The following is a 15,277-nucleotide window of genomic DNA, read 5'->3' as shown; positions in this document are numbered from 1 at the left end:
GTGTCTGCTAGCTGCAGATCCTTTGGAACACATCACATCACCAATGGGGAGAGGTACATGTATCCCAGAGAGTGATTGTTCCAAACCCTCATTGCTAAATGCTGATCCTTTTGGAAGGAGACCCTGTTAATCTAAGTGGCTCAATCCATATTACTCCAAAAGCAATGGCCCGTAACTAGCATGTGACTAGTTCCGTTTATCTCTCAGAGAGGCTCAACAATTCACTTCCCCAGTAAGGCAAAGGGTTCCTGCTGCATATGCACCTAGCACTATGTTCTCCACTTCAATGGAGAATGATGGAAGTGTTTTATATGCACGTTTTTATGAGAGAATTATTTGCTGCAGATGTGATGCACATATTTGGAGTTTTTTTCTTCAGTCAACAAAATGGCCTTAAATGTACAGCCCTGATCTATCTCCTTAAATGTGAGATTCCATTGTCTCATTATCTAACTTCATCGTGCAAGTGGTATCCCAATGGGATTGTTACACACAGTAGTTCTTAATGCCTAACATAGCTGGACTACTATGGTATCAGACATAAAGATACAAACTACGGGTGATGTGCAGTTCTGGCCTCTGCACTGCATGAACAATGTGATTGCACTGGAGGGTGTGATGAGATCTGCATCGTGACCAGGATATTGTCTGTGTTAAAGCATTTCAGTTATGGAAAAGACATGGATAGGCTGGGTCTCTTTATCCTGAAGCAGACAAGGCTGAGAGAGGACCTGATTCAGATAAGTAAAATTATAAGAGCCATACATGGAATGGACTAGTATTTCATTCATGCCAAGGTCTCCAACTTGTTCTCCTCGTGTGACCTACCAATTTTCCACCAAACACACTTATAGCATTCTTCGGTATGACGATTGAACCGTACCAACATTACTATCCCTGTGGGCTTTCTCCCTGCTTACACCTTGCAACCATGCTCTACGTGAAAGTGCCTTATGTTTTTAAATGTCATATATTATGTATTAAGATATATCCAATCTATATTCGTGTTCAAACCTTGTCCATTGCCTTAAATGATTTTGTCTGAATTCTCTCATCCTCCAGTCCACACAAACAATGCTAGATCCAAAACGATCAGGACATTACAAATCTTTGCCAGTTTTTTCAATATTTGCCAACCGTTTCTTTTCCCCTTGGTTGCCCAATCTGTAAGTTCTTGAAAATGTCTGGTGCCAGGTTAAAGTGCCTCTTAAAGATTTTCATTATATCCTTGAAAGAATCCTCATCTGCAGTTCATGGTGCTTGTAAACTTAGTGATGCTCCAGTCCTTCCACCAGCAATGATATTGCCTTTCTCTTATTGTATACCACTTAGTTTCTCTATCCTATGTCCTGGACTGGGACATAGCTCCCAGTGGGCCAGACTTCGTACTTTGGACTTTTACTTTTGTAAATATTGCTAAAATATGCATATGTGAACATGCAATATATGCAAAAAGAACCATTAAACCATTAGCTGCATCCTTCATGGACAGGGACTTTGTTACTTGTTACATTCACAAGGCAAATGGCTAGGTTCACTCATACTCTGGATTCTTGACATGCTCACCGCATTCTAAGTCTACTCTTGGATTTATTCTGTTTTCTTCAGAGTAGATGATTGGCCTATTCTTCCCCGAAACTTCAACATCGTCAACTCAATGTTCATGCAGTATCCAGAGACCATTTTTGCTTGCCACTTGGTTTAACAAACCAACAGAGGTAGAGATATTAATGGAACAACCAATAGCATAACGATAATGTGTCAAACTCATTGCTTATGGTACACACCATATTAATCATATGTTGTTTTTCTGCTGACTGGAAAGCACGCAACTAAAGCTTTTCACTGCACCTTGGTACGTGTGACAATAAACTAAACTGAAGTCTTGGTAACACAATTCTTAAATGCAACACAGTTTGTGGGTGATGTATCAATGAATGAATTTTGTTCTGGATCATGTTGAATTCTGTTGGAGTTGCAAGTGGAGGGTTCTCCTGACTTCTGCTGCCTTATAGATGCTGAAATGGCATCCGCAAGTCAGGAGTTGAATTATTTGCCTCAGATTGCCCAACTTGATCTTGTGCTCATATTATATCTGGGGCTGCTTCTAGTCAATGGACTAAAATATAAAAGAAAGCTGATTTAATCTTCAGTCTTTCTGTTACTGATGTTGGATTGCCACAGATATTTTACAAGATCTTCAGGGCGCCTTCAAGGAGAAAAATGAGCAATGTTTCAACACCCCCTATTGCTATGTTGGAAAATATGCATCAGGATAACAAGAAACATTTGGCTATGATGCCCCGCGATTGGCAGGTATCCTGTCACTAACTGCTTTAGCTCAAGCATGAAGCCACTTCAGAATTGGAGGAGAAAATTGGGTGAGTGTGGAAAGAAAATTACAGTGGAAACTAGATTATGCACATTATATTTTTGTCCCATTCATGACAATGAAATTGTTACCTCCTGAATCCACAAGCCATCTGTTCGCCTTTCCTTTTGTATCTGTGCTTTGAAGAATTGCCACAAAATCACCCATTTGAAGTGTCAGGTCAAGATCTTTGCTTCCAGAAATATTACTGGTAACTTGGTATATTTTGCTGGGGTTGTATTTTTTCAGCAGAACGTTCAGCTTTTCTTGATTGAGAGGCTGAAAAAAAATTGAAGATTAACTGGCAAAAGACTCAAATGACAATTTAGCAAAATTATTTCACTCTAGACATTTCACAATACTCATAATCTTATATTTGGGCATATTTAGAAGCCAGCAAGTTGCAGCAAGATGATGACGTAAATGTTAAATTAAATTTCTTTGGTCAGAGGGTGGTGAATCTTTGGAATCCATTGCCGCAGAAGGCTGTGGAGGCCAAGTCAATGGATATTTTTAAGATGAAGACTGATAGATTCTTGATTAGTATGGCTGTGAGGGGTTATGGGGAGAAGGCAGGAGAATGGGGTTGAGAGGGATAGACAGATGCTTGAATGGCGTAATGGGCCGAATGGCCTAATACTGTTCCTACAACTTATGAACTCTGCCACATGGATTTTAAGCACTTTGTGGCTGTTTACTGGACCATGCAAATAACCACTCCAGAGTTTCAGCAGGATGGTGGTTTCATTAGGAGCCCATTTTGTCAGCAGCCTCTCATGAACACTCATATTGCATCCGCATGTTTGGAAAAGATGTGACGCTGCTTGCCTTTACACAGCCATTCCCTCATTGCTCTCCTTCAATATAGTAAATTACAATCCTATTTTCTGCCTCAGTTTTCTAGTTTCCAGTGTTTGCACTTCTATTTTGTCATTTACTCTAGCCACTTGCAACAATGTCTCGGCCAATGAAAGGAACATTAACAAAAAAGTCAGCATTGGCATTAGTGTGACTCATCCTTTCAGGAGCGATTTTCAATAACTTGCTGCCATAAAGTTGGAATATCATTTCATCTGATTGCCATAAATGTACAATAACTAAATGTGAAATGTCAAATTCCTGCTCATAAAATGATTGCAAAGTCTCTCTAGCCTTTCTTCAGGGCTGAAGGTGCCCTTTTAAATGTGCTTTCTAGTCAATTGTCGTTCTCTTTTCATCCTGTATTACATTTTTTTTCTGTGTAGTCAGCTTTTGAACAAATGTAAACATAGACCAACTGCAAGAATTCATATTACCTTTTTAATTGACTTTTACCTCCAACATACCTGTTCTATGAGTTGTTCCATTATTGATTCAAATATCTGGCTGAATTCTTCCAGCTTTACTATTGACTTCTCCAGTGTTTCTACTGTTTGTTGCTGCGAGTTGTATTCATGGTTAGGTAGAAACTAAAAGGCAAAAGTAATTTCAGAAATTACTCCATATGCATTATCTAATGATCATGGCTCTACCCAGGTGAGGAAATAGTAGTTCACAGGTTTGTCAAGTAGCAATTGCACAATGTTTTACAGAAATTTGCTACTGGTGGTATTTATTTTTTATTGTATACATATGTACATATACCCAGGCACAAAGGCTGATATAAACCTCACACGCTGGAGGAGAGATTCCTTCTGCTTTGATCTTATTTGAATAAGGCTTGACCTGGATCAGATTCAGCACATCCAAGACATGATTCTTCTTCCCAGTAATGGGTACATGCGAAGCATCACCTTGTGTTTACATTCAATTGAAATGGCTCAATGGTCTTTCCCATGAAATGTGTGAGCTTTGTAAATTATTCTGTCCCAGTGTTAATATGTACATTTTAATAACTTTGTATGATTTGCTATAAGTTGGTTGTAACTTGTCAAAATAGCGATTTAGTTGAAAATTAAGTTGGCAAAGTAATTTGTAAGATGCTGTACTGACAGAGTAGATAATCATGACAAACCAGATCATTTTAATAGATATATAAATCCAATTTTTCTCTTGACAGCTCAGCAAATTTAATATTGAGTAGCAGAGCTATACGGATCCCAAGGGTCACAAAATGAAGTGTTCTATATTTAAATGCCAGCCAGCACCCACATGAATATTTGGCTGAGATATTGAAGGACTGATCCCATCTATATAACTACAATGCAACAATTAGTGATTAATGTCAATATTCTTTTCCACACATTAACAGTCTTTTTCATCAATGTCGTGATTTTTTAGGGGAACTGGTTGCTCTTGTAAACTCGGATGTGGAAATAACTGGATATAAAAAAAAGCCTCCTCCTTCTGCATTGGTAGCTTCTCCACACTGTGTACTTTTGCATGCTGACAAGAAAACTGGACACATATGATCATTCAGTACACAGATTCGAGACAGGCCCTTTGGCCCAACTGGTGCATGCCAACCAAAATGCCCAATGTAAGCTGGTCCCATTTGCCTGTATTTGCCATGTTCCTTCAAACTTTCCTATCTGTGTACCTATCCAAATGTCTATTAAATGCTATTATTGTTCTGCCTCAACAACTTCCTCTGGCAGCAAATTTCCTATAACTACCACCTTCTGTATGAGAAAGTTCCCCATCAGGGAATGTCTATTGTCTATTGTACCCAATAAATCTTTCTTATTTCACTTAAACCTATGCCATGTAGTTTTTAATTACCCTACCCTGGTAAAAAAAAAAAGAGACCCTGTGTATTCACCCTTTCTATTCCACTCATGATTTTATGCACCTCTATAATATCACCCCTGTGCTCCAAAAAATAATGTCCTAGTCTGCCCACCTCGCCCTGTATCTCAGGCCCTCAAGGCCTGGAAATACTTATGTAAGTCCTCTTCGTACACTCTTCAATCTAGTTTAGTTTAGTTTTGTTTCGCGATACAGCTCAGAAAAAGGTCCTTCGGCCCACCGAGTCCGCATCAACCAACGATCCCCACACATTAACACTATCCTACACTTGGGACAATTTACATTTACACCAAGACAATTAATCTACAAACCTGTATGTCTTTGGAGCGTGGGAGGAAACTGAAGTTCTCTGAGAAAACCCATGCAGGTCACGGAGAGAACGTACAAACTCCGTGCAGACAAGCACCGTAACCAGGATTGAACACAGGTCTCTGGGGCTGTAAGCGCTGTTAGGCACTCTACTGCTGCTCTACTGTGCCACGCCTTCACTGTATCTTTCCTATAGCAGGGTAACCAAAACTGAACACAATACTCTAAATGTGGCCTCTCTAGCAATTTGTTCAACAGTAACATAACGTACCAACTTTTATACTCATACCCCTGATTGATGGCCAATGTGCCATTAACTTTCTTCACCACCCTATCTACCTGCAATGCCATTTCAAGGGAACTACGTATTTGTATTTCTAGACATCATCTAGACATCACTCTTCTACAAGAGCCTTACCATGAGGCTCCTGCCCTGGCTTGACTTCCCAAAATGCAACACCTCACTCTTATCTGAATTAAACACCGTTGGCCATTCCTTGGCCCAGTTGCCCAACTGCTCAAGATCATGCCGTAATTCACGATAACTATTTCACTGTCTACAATACCACCTATTTTTGTGTAATCTGCAAACTTACTTGTCATGCCTTGTGCATTGGCATCCAAAGTGTTGATATAAAGGACAAACAGCAATGGACCAAATGCCGATCCCTGCCATGCACAACTAGTCACAGGCCTCTAGTCTGAAAAACAACATTCCACCACCACCCTTTGCTTCCTGCTATGAAGCCAATTCTGTATCCAGTTAACAAGTTCTCCCTGGATCCCTTGTGATCCAAACTTCCCGATCAGCCTACCAAGCAGAACCTTAATAATGGCCTTGCTGAACATATAGACTACGTCAACCTTGTCAATCTTCATAGGTAGATAAAAATGCTGGAGAAATGGGTGGGGCAGCATCTATGGAGCGAAGGAATAGGTGACATTTCGGGTCGAGATCCTTCTTCAGACCCTTGTCAATCTTCATGGTTATTTGTGTTTCAAACTATCAAATTCCTGAGACATGTCCTCTCATACACAAAACCACATCAACTATCCCTAATGAACCCTTGTCTTTCTAAATGCATGTATATCTTATCCCTTAGAATCCCCTCAGTAACTTTCTTACTAAAGATGTTAGGCTTACTGGTCTGTACGTTGGTTACTGAGGGGCTCCACTCACTCTAGTTATTCCTTTTTGCTTAATATTCAAATAAAATCTCTTTGGATTTTGCTTAATCTAATTCGCCAACTTTATACCCTCTTTTGCCCTCTTGTTTCCTTTCTTAATTATGCTCCTAAATCCCCTAAACACCTCCAGGGATTCCAGCTGCCCATACCTGACCCATGCCTCCTCCATTTCCCTGAACAGGGCTCAATATCTCTCATCATCCAAGGTGTCTTACTCCTATCTGCCTTGACCTTAGAAACATAGAAAATAGGTGCAGGAGTAGGCCATTCGGCCCTTCGAGCCTGCACCGCCATTCAATATGGTCATGGCTGATCATCCAACTCAGTATCCTGTACCTGCCTTCTCTCCATACCCCCTGATCCCATTAGCCACAAGGGCCACATCTAACTCCCTCTTAAATATAACCTTCATTCTAACAGGAACATGCATATTATGAATGCTCACCATGACCATTTTAAAAGCATCTCACTTTCCAGGTGTCCCTTTGCCTGCAAACATCCAATTCCAATTAACATTTGCAGGTTGCTGCCTAATACCATCAAAGTTGGCCTTGCCCCAGTTTAGAACTTTAACCGGTGGACCACCACTGTCCTTATCCATTATTATTTTAAAGCTAATAGAATTGTGGGTACTGGTCCCAAAAGACTCACTCACTGACATTTCAACCATTTTTTTGTCCAAATCCAAGCTTTGCTCTCTCCCTTGTAGGGAACTCTACATACTGCCTGAGGAAACTTTTCTGTACACACTTAACAAGTTCCATACCTTTCATGGACCTACTGTACAATCCTAATAAGGTGATCATTTTTTTTCTTAGCTCAATCCATATAGCCTCACTGATTGATCCTTCATTAATGTCACCCTGGACTTCTCCCACGATTTTCTCCTTAATCAATAAAGCATTTTCTGCTCCTCTTTTACCCCTGTCTCTATCTTGCCTATAGCCCCTGTACGTAGGATTATTAAGATGCCAGACCTGCCCCTGTGTCTGCGCGAGTAACCTCAATTGGTCCCTTGATCGCGCTGACACAGGAGTAAGCTCCACAGCTCACTGTCCTGTTATCCATCGCCCGCTGACCCGCACCGCTCTATGATCTTTGCTCTTGTGCTGGTCTTCTCACTGTCCGGTCTACACTGAAAGACACGGACGGGGCAGTGAATGCCATGTAGTGTCACCCAGCGCAGCAAGTGAGGCCATGTCCTGCTCCCGGCAGCAGTCGGTATTTAAGGAACGGCAGCCGCTCGCAGCCACCCAAGCTATTTCCCTCCCTGGCCACAATGCGGTGGCTCCGCACCCAGAGCGCCGCGGCAGCGGTGAGCGAGTGAGTTGCTGGCATGACCCCTGACCCCATTCCTTCTCAACGCTCCTGCCCATGCTGACCCGGGCCAGACTCCCCACACGCTGTGAAAGGCACTCTCCCCCCAATTGGTCCCTTGAACTAGTATTGTCATTCAATAAGATCACAACTGATTCAACTTGTCCCAGTGTGCTCCCGTTTTTCCCACCATCTCTCCACCTGCCGTCACTCTCCACCTCCCATCCATTCAGTCATTCAGAATGGATGAGATCTGGAAGCCTTGGGCAAATTGAATTGTTAATTTCATTATTTTTAATTTATTTTTTTTGGAGAGTGAGAAATTGTATGACTCAACTCAAAATGGGGTTGAGTCTTCATTGCCGGGAAATATGGGTAATTCAAAATATAGATTATTACCTCATGCAGATACTGATTGATTAATTCAAGGACATTGTTCGCCAATTCACGATAAATATTGATAATTGCTTGTAGAATCTGTTCTTGCAGTTGTAGTACAATTCTGTTAAATCTGGGCAACTCAGTGAGTAATAAAGAATGCAACGTTTCATATGTCTTCACGTCAGCCTTCTCGTCATAAGAAGCATCACCTTCTTGCTTTATTTTCTCCTGTATTTTTTCATAGTCCAGCATTTTATCTTTGTGTTTTCTAACCAGCTGTTGTGGACCACGGAACAAACTTGCGAGTACACAGAGTGGTTCATAAATGATGGATTCAAATCTTCTCTTCTGTTTTGAACAAACATATTCCCATATGAAGTCATTCATATTAATGAGCATACTTAGAGCTAGAGGGTGCACATTTAGGGGTAAGAGGTTTACAAGGGATCTGTGCTAGACACTTTTCAACAAGACTGTAGTTGGAATCTCAAATGCACCAGATGATGGATGATGAAGGTGGGGATTCTCTCAACATTTAAGAAATATCTCGGCAAACACTCAAATCCCCATCACACAAGGCAATGTCTGCTGGAGAATGGGATTACTATAGTTAGGCACTTGATGGTTGGCATGGAAATGGTGGGTGAAGGGCCTTTTTCTATAACTTTATAAGAACATAAGAAATAACAATTGGAGATAGGTCGTTTGGTCCCTTGATCTTGCGCCACTCTTCTATAAGATATTTACTGATCTACCTTCATTGCACTTTCCTGCATTATTTCCATAAACATTATTCCCAGAAGTATATGGGAATCTACTGATTTATTTCCTGAAAATACCAGCCAGTGGGGCATCTATGGTCCAGAATTCCACATTTACAATCTTTTGGTGAAAATTTCTATTCTTCAAATAAGGTTGACCTTTATTTTTGAAACAGTGATCCATTACATTGACTTTCAGCCTGGGGAAGCCTATTCTCAGAATCTACCTTACTTATTTTAAATATTTAAGTAAAATTTAGAGTCCGTACTAACCAGCAACCATCTCGTACATTAGCACTATCATACGCACACCAGGGACAATTTACAAATTTACCGAAACCAATTAACCTACAAATCTGTACGTCTTTGGAGTGTGTGAGTAAACCGGAGCACCCGGAGAAACACCACACGATCACAGGGAGAACGTACAAACTTCATACAGACAGTGCCCGTAGTCAGGGTCGAACTTTGGCCTCTGGTGCTGTAAGGCAGCAACTATACCGCTGCGCCACTGTGCCGTTCCAAACGATTCTTGAAACTCTATAAACACTACTAAATAAAAAGCCAATGTGTTCAGTCTATCAATTGTATACTTTTACTTACAAATTCAGGAATTACTTGTTGGTACAGTTTCTCGATAAAGCTTCGATAGCAGGCTGCAACATGTTCATCCACCAAATCAGAAAAGTCTTGGCATGGGTTTAACTGTTGAAAATGCTGTATCAAAATAAAAAAAATAACTGATTAAAAAATGAATAGGGTTAATGTTGTGGCTAATTTTAACCTCACTATTGACTACAACTGCCTTAGTGCCAGAGGCCTAGATGGAGCAGAATTTGATAATTACATCCAGCAGATTCTAGAAACAATATATAAATAGCCCAACTAGGAAAGTAGTCATACCAGACTAATTTAGGGAATGAACCTGGCCAAGTAATTGAAGTTTCAGTCAGGGAGCATTTTAGGAATGGTGACCATAATTCCAGAAGTTTTGATGATAGTTGAGCAGAGAGCCTTCCATAACCAGTGGTGAACAGCAAGCTGCACAATGTAGCATTTGTCAGCAATGATCCAGGTGCGAAAAGGTTCCGAATGACAGAGACTGATACCACCATATGTGGAGTAGTCCAGGTACAAACAGGTGACTGCATCTTTGCCTGCAGAAAGCGACAGATTTTGGTCTCTAACCACCAGGAGATATTTAACTTATGGGCAGCTGCTGGATGTCTCTCGAGTGCTGGCCATCCCAGACGAACCCATCCACCCCTCACCTTTCTCTGGCAGTTGGCCTTGATCCTACTTGCACTTGTGGTTGAGTGCGTTCCCTGCAGGTTCACTGTTAAGGCTACCAATTATGCAACTAGAAAAATTAACATTGAACTATGCAATCATCCAAATTTACTCCAAAATTTCTAACTACAGATTTCAATATGCTGAATGCAATGATCTCTCCTCCAACTCAGTCTATGATACATCTGTATGTAATCCCTTTAAATTCCACAGGTGGGAGCTTGCCCCAGCATTCATATCCGGTTTGACCCGGTCACCCCTCCTGAAATCTCCAAACTCATCAGCTCTTCCAAACCCACTACCTGCTCCCTTGACCCCCTTCCCACTCCCCTGCTGAAGTCCTGCCTCCCCGTCTTCTGCCCCTACCTCACTAACCTCTTCAACTCCTCACTGTCCCAAGGAACTGTCCCCTCTGCCTTCAAAACTGCTGCTGTCACCCCAATTTTAAAGAAACCTTGTCTGGATCCCTCCTCTCTCAACAACTACCGCCCAATCTCAAACCTCCCCTTTCTTTCTAAAACCCTGGAGCGTATCGTCTCCTCACAACTTCAATCCCATCTCCATGCCAATAACCTATTCGAACCCCTCCAATCTGGTTTTCGCCCCCTCCACAGCACAGAAACCACCCTTCTCAAAGTCCTCAATGACCTCCTCACCTCTGCTGACACCGGTTCCCTCAACATCCTCATCCTCCTCGACCTGAGCGCAGCCTTCGATACCGTGAGCCATAACATTCTGCTCACCAGACTCAAAGACCTCGATATCGAAGGTACTGCACTCAGCTGGCTCCATTCCTACCTTTCCAACAGATCCCACTTCATCTCTCTCCATAACCACACCTCTGCTACAGCCACAGTCACTCAAGGCGTTCCCCAAGGCTCCGTACTCGGCCCCCTCCTCTTCATCATCTACATCCTCCCCCTTGGTCAGATACTCCGCCACTTCAACCTGGACTTCCACTGGTACGCCGATGACACCCAGATGTACCTCAGCACCAAATCCCCCCACAACCCCCCCCCCCTCTCCCATATCAACTCCTGTTTGTCAGCTATAAAAACCTGGATGCAACATAACTTCCTCAAACTCAACAGCGATAAAACAGAATTCCTCCTCATAGGCTCCAAATCCACACTCAGCAAAATCAATAATCCCACTCTCACCATCGACGGCACCACTGTCTCCCCATCTCCCCAGGCCCGCAACCATGGCGTGATCTTTGATTCCACCCTCTCCCTTGAGCCTCACATCCGCCATGTCATTAAAACCTCCTTCTTTCACCTCCGCAACACCACCAAAATCAGACCCTCTCTCACACCACCCGCTGCTGAAAGATTCATCCATGCCTTCATCTCCTCCCGACTGGACTACTGCAACTCACTTCTCCTTGGCATCAGCTCCAGCTACATCACCGGCTCCAACTGGTCCAGAACGCAGCCGCCCGACTCATCACCCACACCAAATCCTGGCACCACATCACTCCAGTCCTCAAAACAACTTCACTGGCTTCCCATCTCCCACCGGATCACCTACAAAATCCTGGTCCTCACCTACAAAGCCCTCCACCATCTGGCCCCCCCATATCTGACTGACCTCCTCTGCCCCTACCAACCCTCACGGTCCCTCAGATCCACATCAGCCGGTCTCCTCTCCATCCACAAATCCAACCTCCGCAGTTTTGGGGACAGAGCCTTCTCCAGGGCAGCTCCCAGGCTCTGGAGCTCCCTCCCCCAACTGATCCGCAATTCTGAGTCCCTCACCATCTTCCAGTCCCGTCTCAAGACCCATCTCTTCACCTCTGCCTATCCTTAGCCCCACGTCCCCCTCCCTTTTCATCTGTGCTTGAATTGTTGTTCATTTTTTGGTTTGGTTTGTTTTGTTTTGTTGTTTTTGTTTTTGTTTTTTGCCTTGCCTTGTAAAGCGACTTTGAGTCCCTGAAAAGCGCTATATAAATTTAATTTATTATTATTATTATATCATTTTCTTGTGTTTGGTCCACATTGGATGTTAGTTTAGTTTAGTTTAGTTTATTGACATGAATATCTGTAAATCAATTTCACAGGGAAGACACCAAATGAGCATTGCACATGTGCTAACATCACCCGCACATACTTCAAGGATAAGTGTACCATCAAAAGTTGCATTATACTCTTTGCAAAATATATGTTTGCAAATATGTTCAGTGCTTGATGTGTAGGAAGGAATTGCAGATTTACACTGAAGATAGACACAAAATGCTGGAGTAGTTGGTCAGGCAGCATCTCTGGAGAAAAGGAATACGTGACATTTCAGGTCAAGACCCTTCGTCAGACTTAGTCAGGGGAGAGGGAAACTAGAGATATGAAAAGGTGCAAAGAACAAATAAATGAAAGGTATGAAAAGAACAAATCAAAACCTGCCAGATGATCAAGGAAAGATGGAGCCCACAATGATCTGCTATGTTAATAATCAAATAGAGTCTGGATACAATCACGAAGAACATGATGGCTAAAATTATAGTGGAAACTATCAATGCCACTTTTAAGAGCATAAATTAATATACATTAGTGAAAAATATTAAAAAGGAGTTTTTAAACGCGGCAGATCTGGCGTTTTTATTCCTTCTTAGTTGTAAAATTCTGAAGTCTAAACTGAGGATTATGCCATGTAGCATACACAGCACTGGAAGGTTTGTACATAGATGCCTGTGATGCCTGCTTCTGTGCACCATGATAACCGTAAAAAGAAAAGTCTAAATATATCTTGTAAATTGCCCTATCACACCACCACTACATCTAAAATGCAGGGAAAAGAGTGAAACATTAAAAACAGAATTATTTTTCTCATTATGGAACCAATTCTAGAACAATGTAATCCAATACTGAACATCTGTTTTGCATTAGTTGAATTGAAACAGTATACTTTAGTTGAGAATGCTTTCTCTGAACATCATGTAAAATACTAGCTTCTGAAGTTATAATGTTGTTAACAGAGTAAATGAAAGTGTAGCACAGTTAGTTATCTCATGATCCAACAAACAATTTCTATTTCATAAATTCTTTATGATTAAACTGTGACCTTTTAGATAAATGCTACATTCCATATTCATAATGAAAATCATATAAAGAGACAAATCACTTCAGGCTGTGAATTTACTTTACGATATACTAGTGTGTGGACTACAAATATGTGTGATGAATGAAACCATTTATTCCAAATGGGCTAAGACTCTAACTATCTGCCCACTTGCTAAGCTTCATTAGTATCTAAAATTACAGTAAGGAAATGAAAGCAACATGTTGCCAGCCCAACTATACATAAACGTTGGAAAAGAGTGGCCTGAATAGATATATTTTAATTAATTTATTCACAAAATACTTGATTCTAAAGTAGCAAGAAAAAATATTTGAACATTGGATCTCATTAAGCCCCTGTTCCACTTAGGAAACCTAAACAGAAACCTCTGGTGATCTTGCGCCCCACCCAAGGTTTCTGTGAGGTTCCCGGAGGTTTTGGTAACTCTCCCTAATGATCGAAAGTGGTTTCCGCATAGTCGAGGCTTCTTCCATGTTCCTGCGATTATTTCAACAAAACCAAAACCGTCCTCAACTAAAAATAGGTTGCCGTTTGGTCGAAGCCAGTGGAGTGGGGTTGCTGTTTACTTACAGGCAGTCGAAGGCGATCTCCTTCGCTGACTGCCCATATTGATTGGCTCATTGGAGTTTTCAGCAAAGATCCTATAGGATCCTTCCGGCGGATCTTTGGTAGAAGATCCGCCGGAAGGTAAAATGCCCGCTAACTTTATTAAACTTCTTAAAACTGTCTCCACTCCTTCTCCCCCCTTCTCTCCCCCTTCTCTCCCCCTTCTTCCTCCCCTTCTCCCCCCTTCTCTCCCCTTCTCTGTCCTTCTCTCCCGTTCTTTCCCCTTCTCTCCTTCCCTCCCGCACTTTCTAAAGGACTTACTGTGCTCTGTGGCAGCCGTTTACCTTCCTCTTCATTGCGCAGACAGCGCTCCTCCCCTGTCCCTGGCCCCCACCTTCGCGATGTGTTTGTATGTGTGTGTGTGTGTGTGTGTGTGTGTGTGTGTGTGTGTGTGTGTGTGTGTGTGTGTGTGTGTGTGTGTGTGTGTGTGTGTGTGTGTGTGTGTGTGTGTGTTTGTGTGCAGTCGGTAGCAAAGATCCTGTAGGGTCTTTGGTCAGTAGATGCAGCTCACGCTTCGGTCGAGGCTTCCCAGGCGAGTGACCAAAACCTCTGGCGACTCATGGAAACCTTGGGTGGGGCGCAAGGTCACCAGAGGTTTCCGTTCAGGTTTCCTAAGTGGGACAGGGGCATTAGGATTTGCACTGGAAATTATTTTAAAGACTAGATCAAGTATAAAATCGGCACTAATTTTCATCTCAAAGCATTCAAAGCTCATGCATTATAATTGAAATAAGAGAAAAACAATAACGTGGAAAAGGGAAAGGTACTTATATGTTTAATCTGATAGAGTAGATCTAAATGGAAATGAAGCAATATATATGATTAGATATATATAGTCAGCAGTTGTTCTTCTCCAATCAAGCATTTTATTTTAGATGCTTGTCTTGTGTTACTATTTTGATCTTTGGCTTTCACTTTTTTGATTGATTTTTGTGAGGTTGGTGCTGCAAACATATGCACTCAGTGGACTTGAAGAAAACAAATCCACCGCTAACAGATGAAACATGTTTGGTATGTTAAGATGTGATATATCGGTGACAAAATTGTATCCGAACTAAAGTAGGACCAAAAGAGAAAACATGGAAAGAGAAGCAAAGTGAAACAACCATCAGATTCAAACAAAGGTTTGACTGCAGCATCTAACTGTCAAACTCAGTCAAGGGAGAAATATTCCACGATACAGTTACATATGTTTGATGCAAACAACATCTATATTACTAAAAGTCTGATCTTGACCACTTCCTGTTGTTCTGTA

General features: G+C 41.8%; 1 protein-coding gene across 4 annotated transcripts in view; it reads right to left on the bottom strand.

Annotated features, from left to right (window-relative positions):
- Positions 1-15,277, bottom strand: part of arhgef37 (Rho guanine nucleotide exchange factor 37) — a 111,239-nt gene that overhangs the window by 11,913 nt on the left and 84,049 nt on the right. For all 4 annotated transcript variants that reach the window (XM_033029573.1, XM_033029572.1, XM_033029576.1 and 1 more), the window contains 4 exons: positions 9,658-9,771; positions 8,312-8,641; positions 3,697-3,819; positions 2,464-2,650 (listed from right to left, as the gene is read on the bottom strand). In XM_033029573.1, coding sequence (XP_032885464.1) covers positions 2,464-2,650; positions 3,697-3,819; positions 8,312-8,641; positions 9,658-9,771 — 754 coding nt within the window. The remainder of the gene's footprint in view (positions 1-2,463; positions 2,651-3,696; positions 3,820-8,311; positions 8,642-9,657; positions 9,772-15,277) is intronic.

This window comes from Amblyraja radiata, chromosome 11, assembly GCF_010909765.2.
Source record: "Amblyraja radiata isolate CabotCenter1 chromosome 11, sAmbRad1.1.pri, whole genome shotgun sequence".
Lineage (NCBI taxonomy): Eukaryota > Metazoa > Chordata > Chondrichthyes > Rajiformes > Rajidae > Amblyraja > Amblyraja radiata.
The sequence above is the reverse complement of the archived record's forward strand: the minus strand, read 5'-3'. Positions and strand labels throughout refer to the sequence as shown.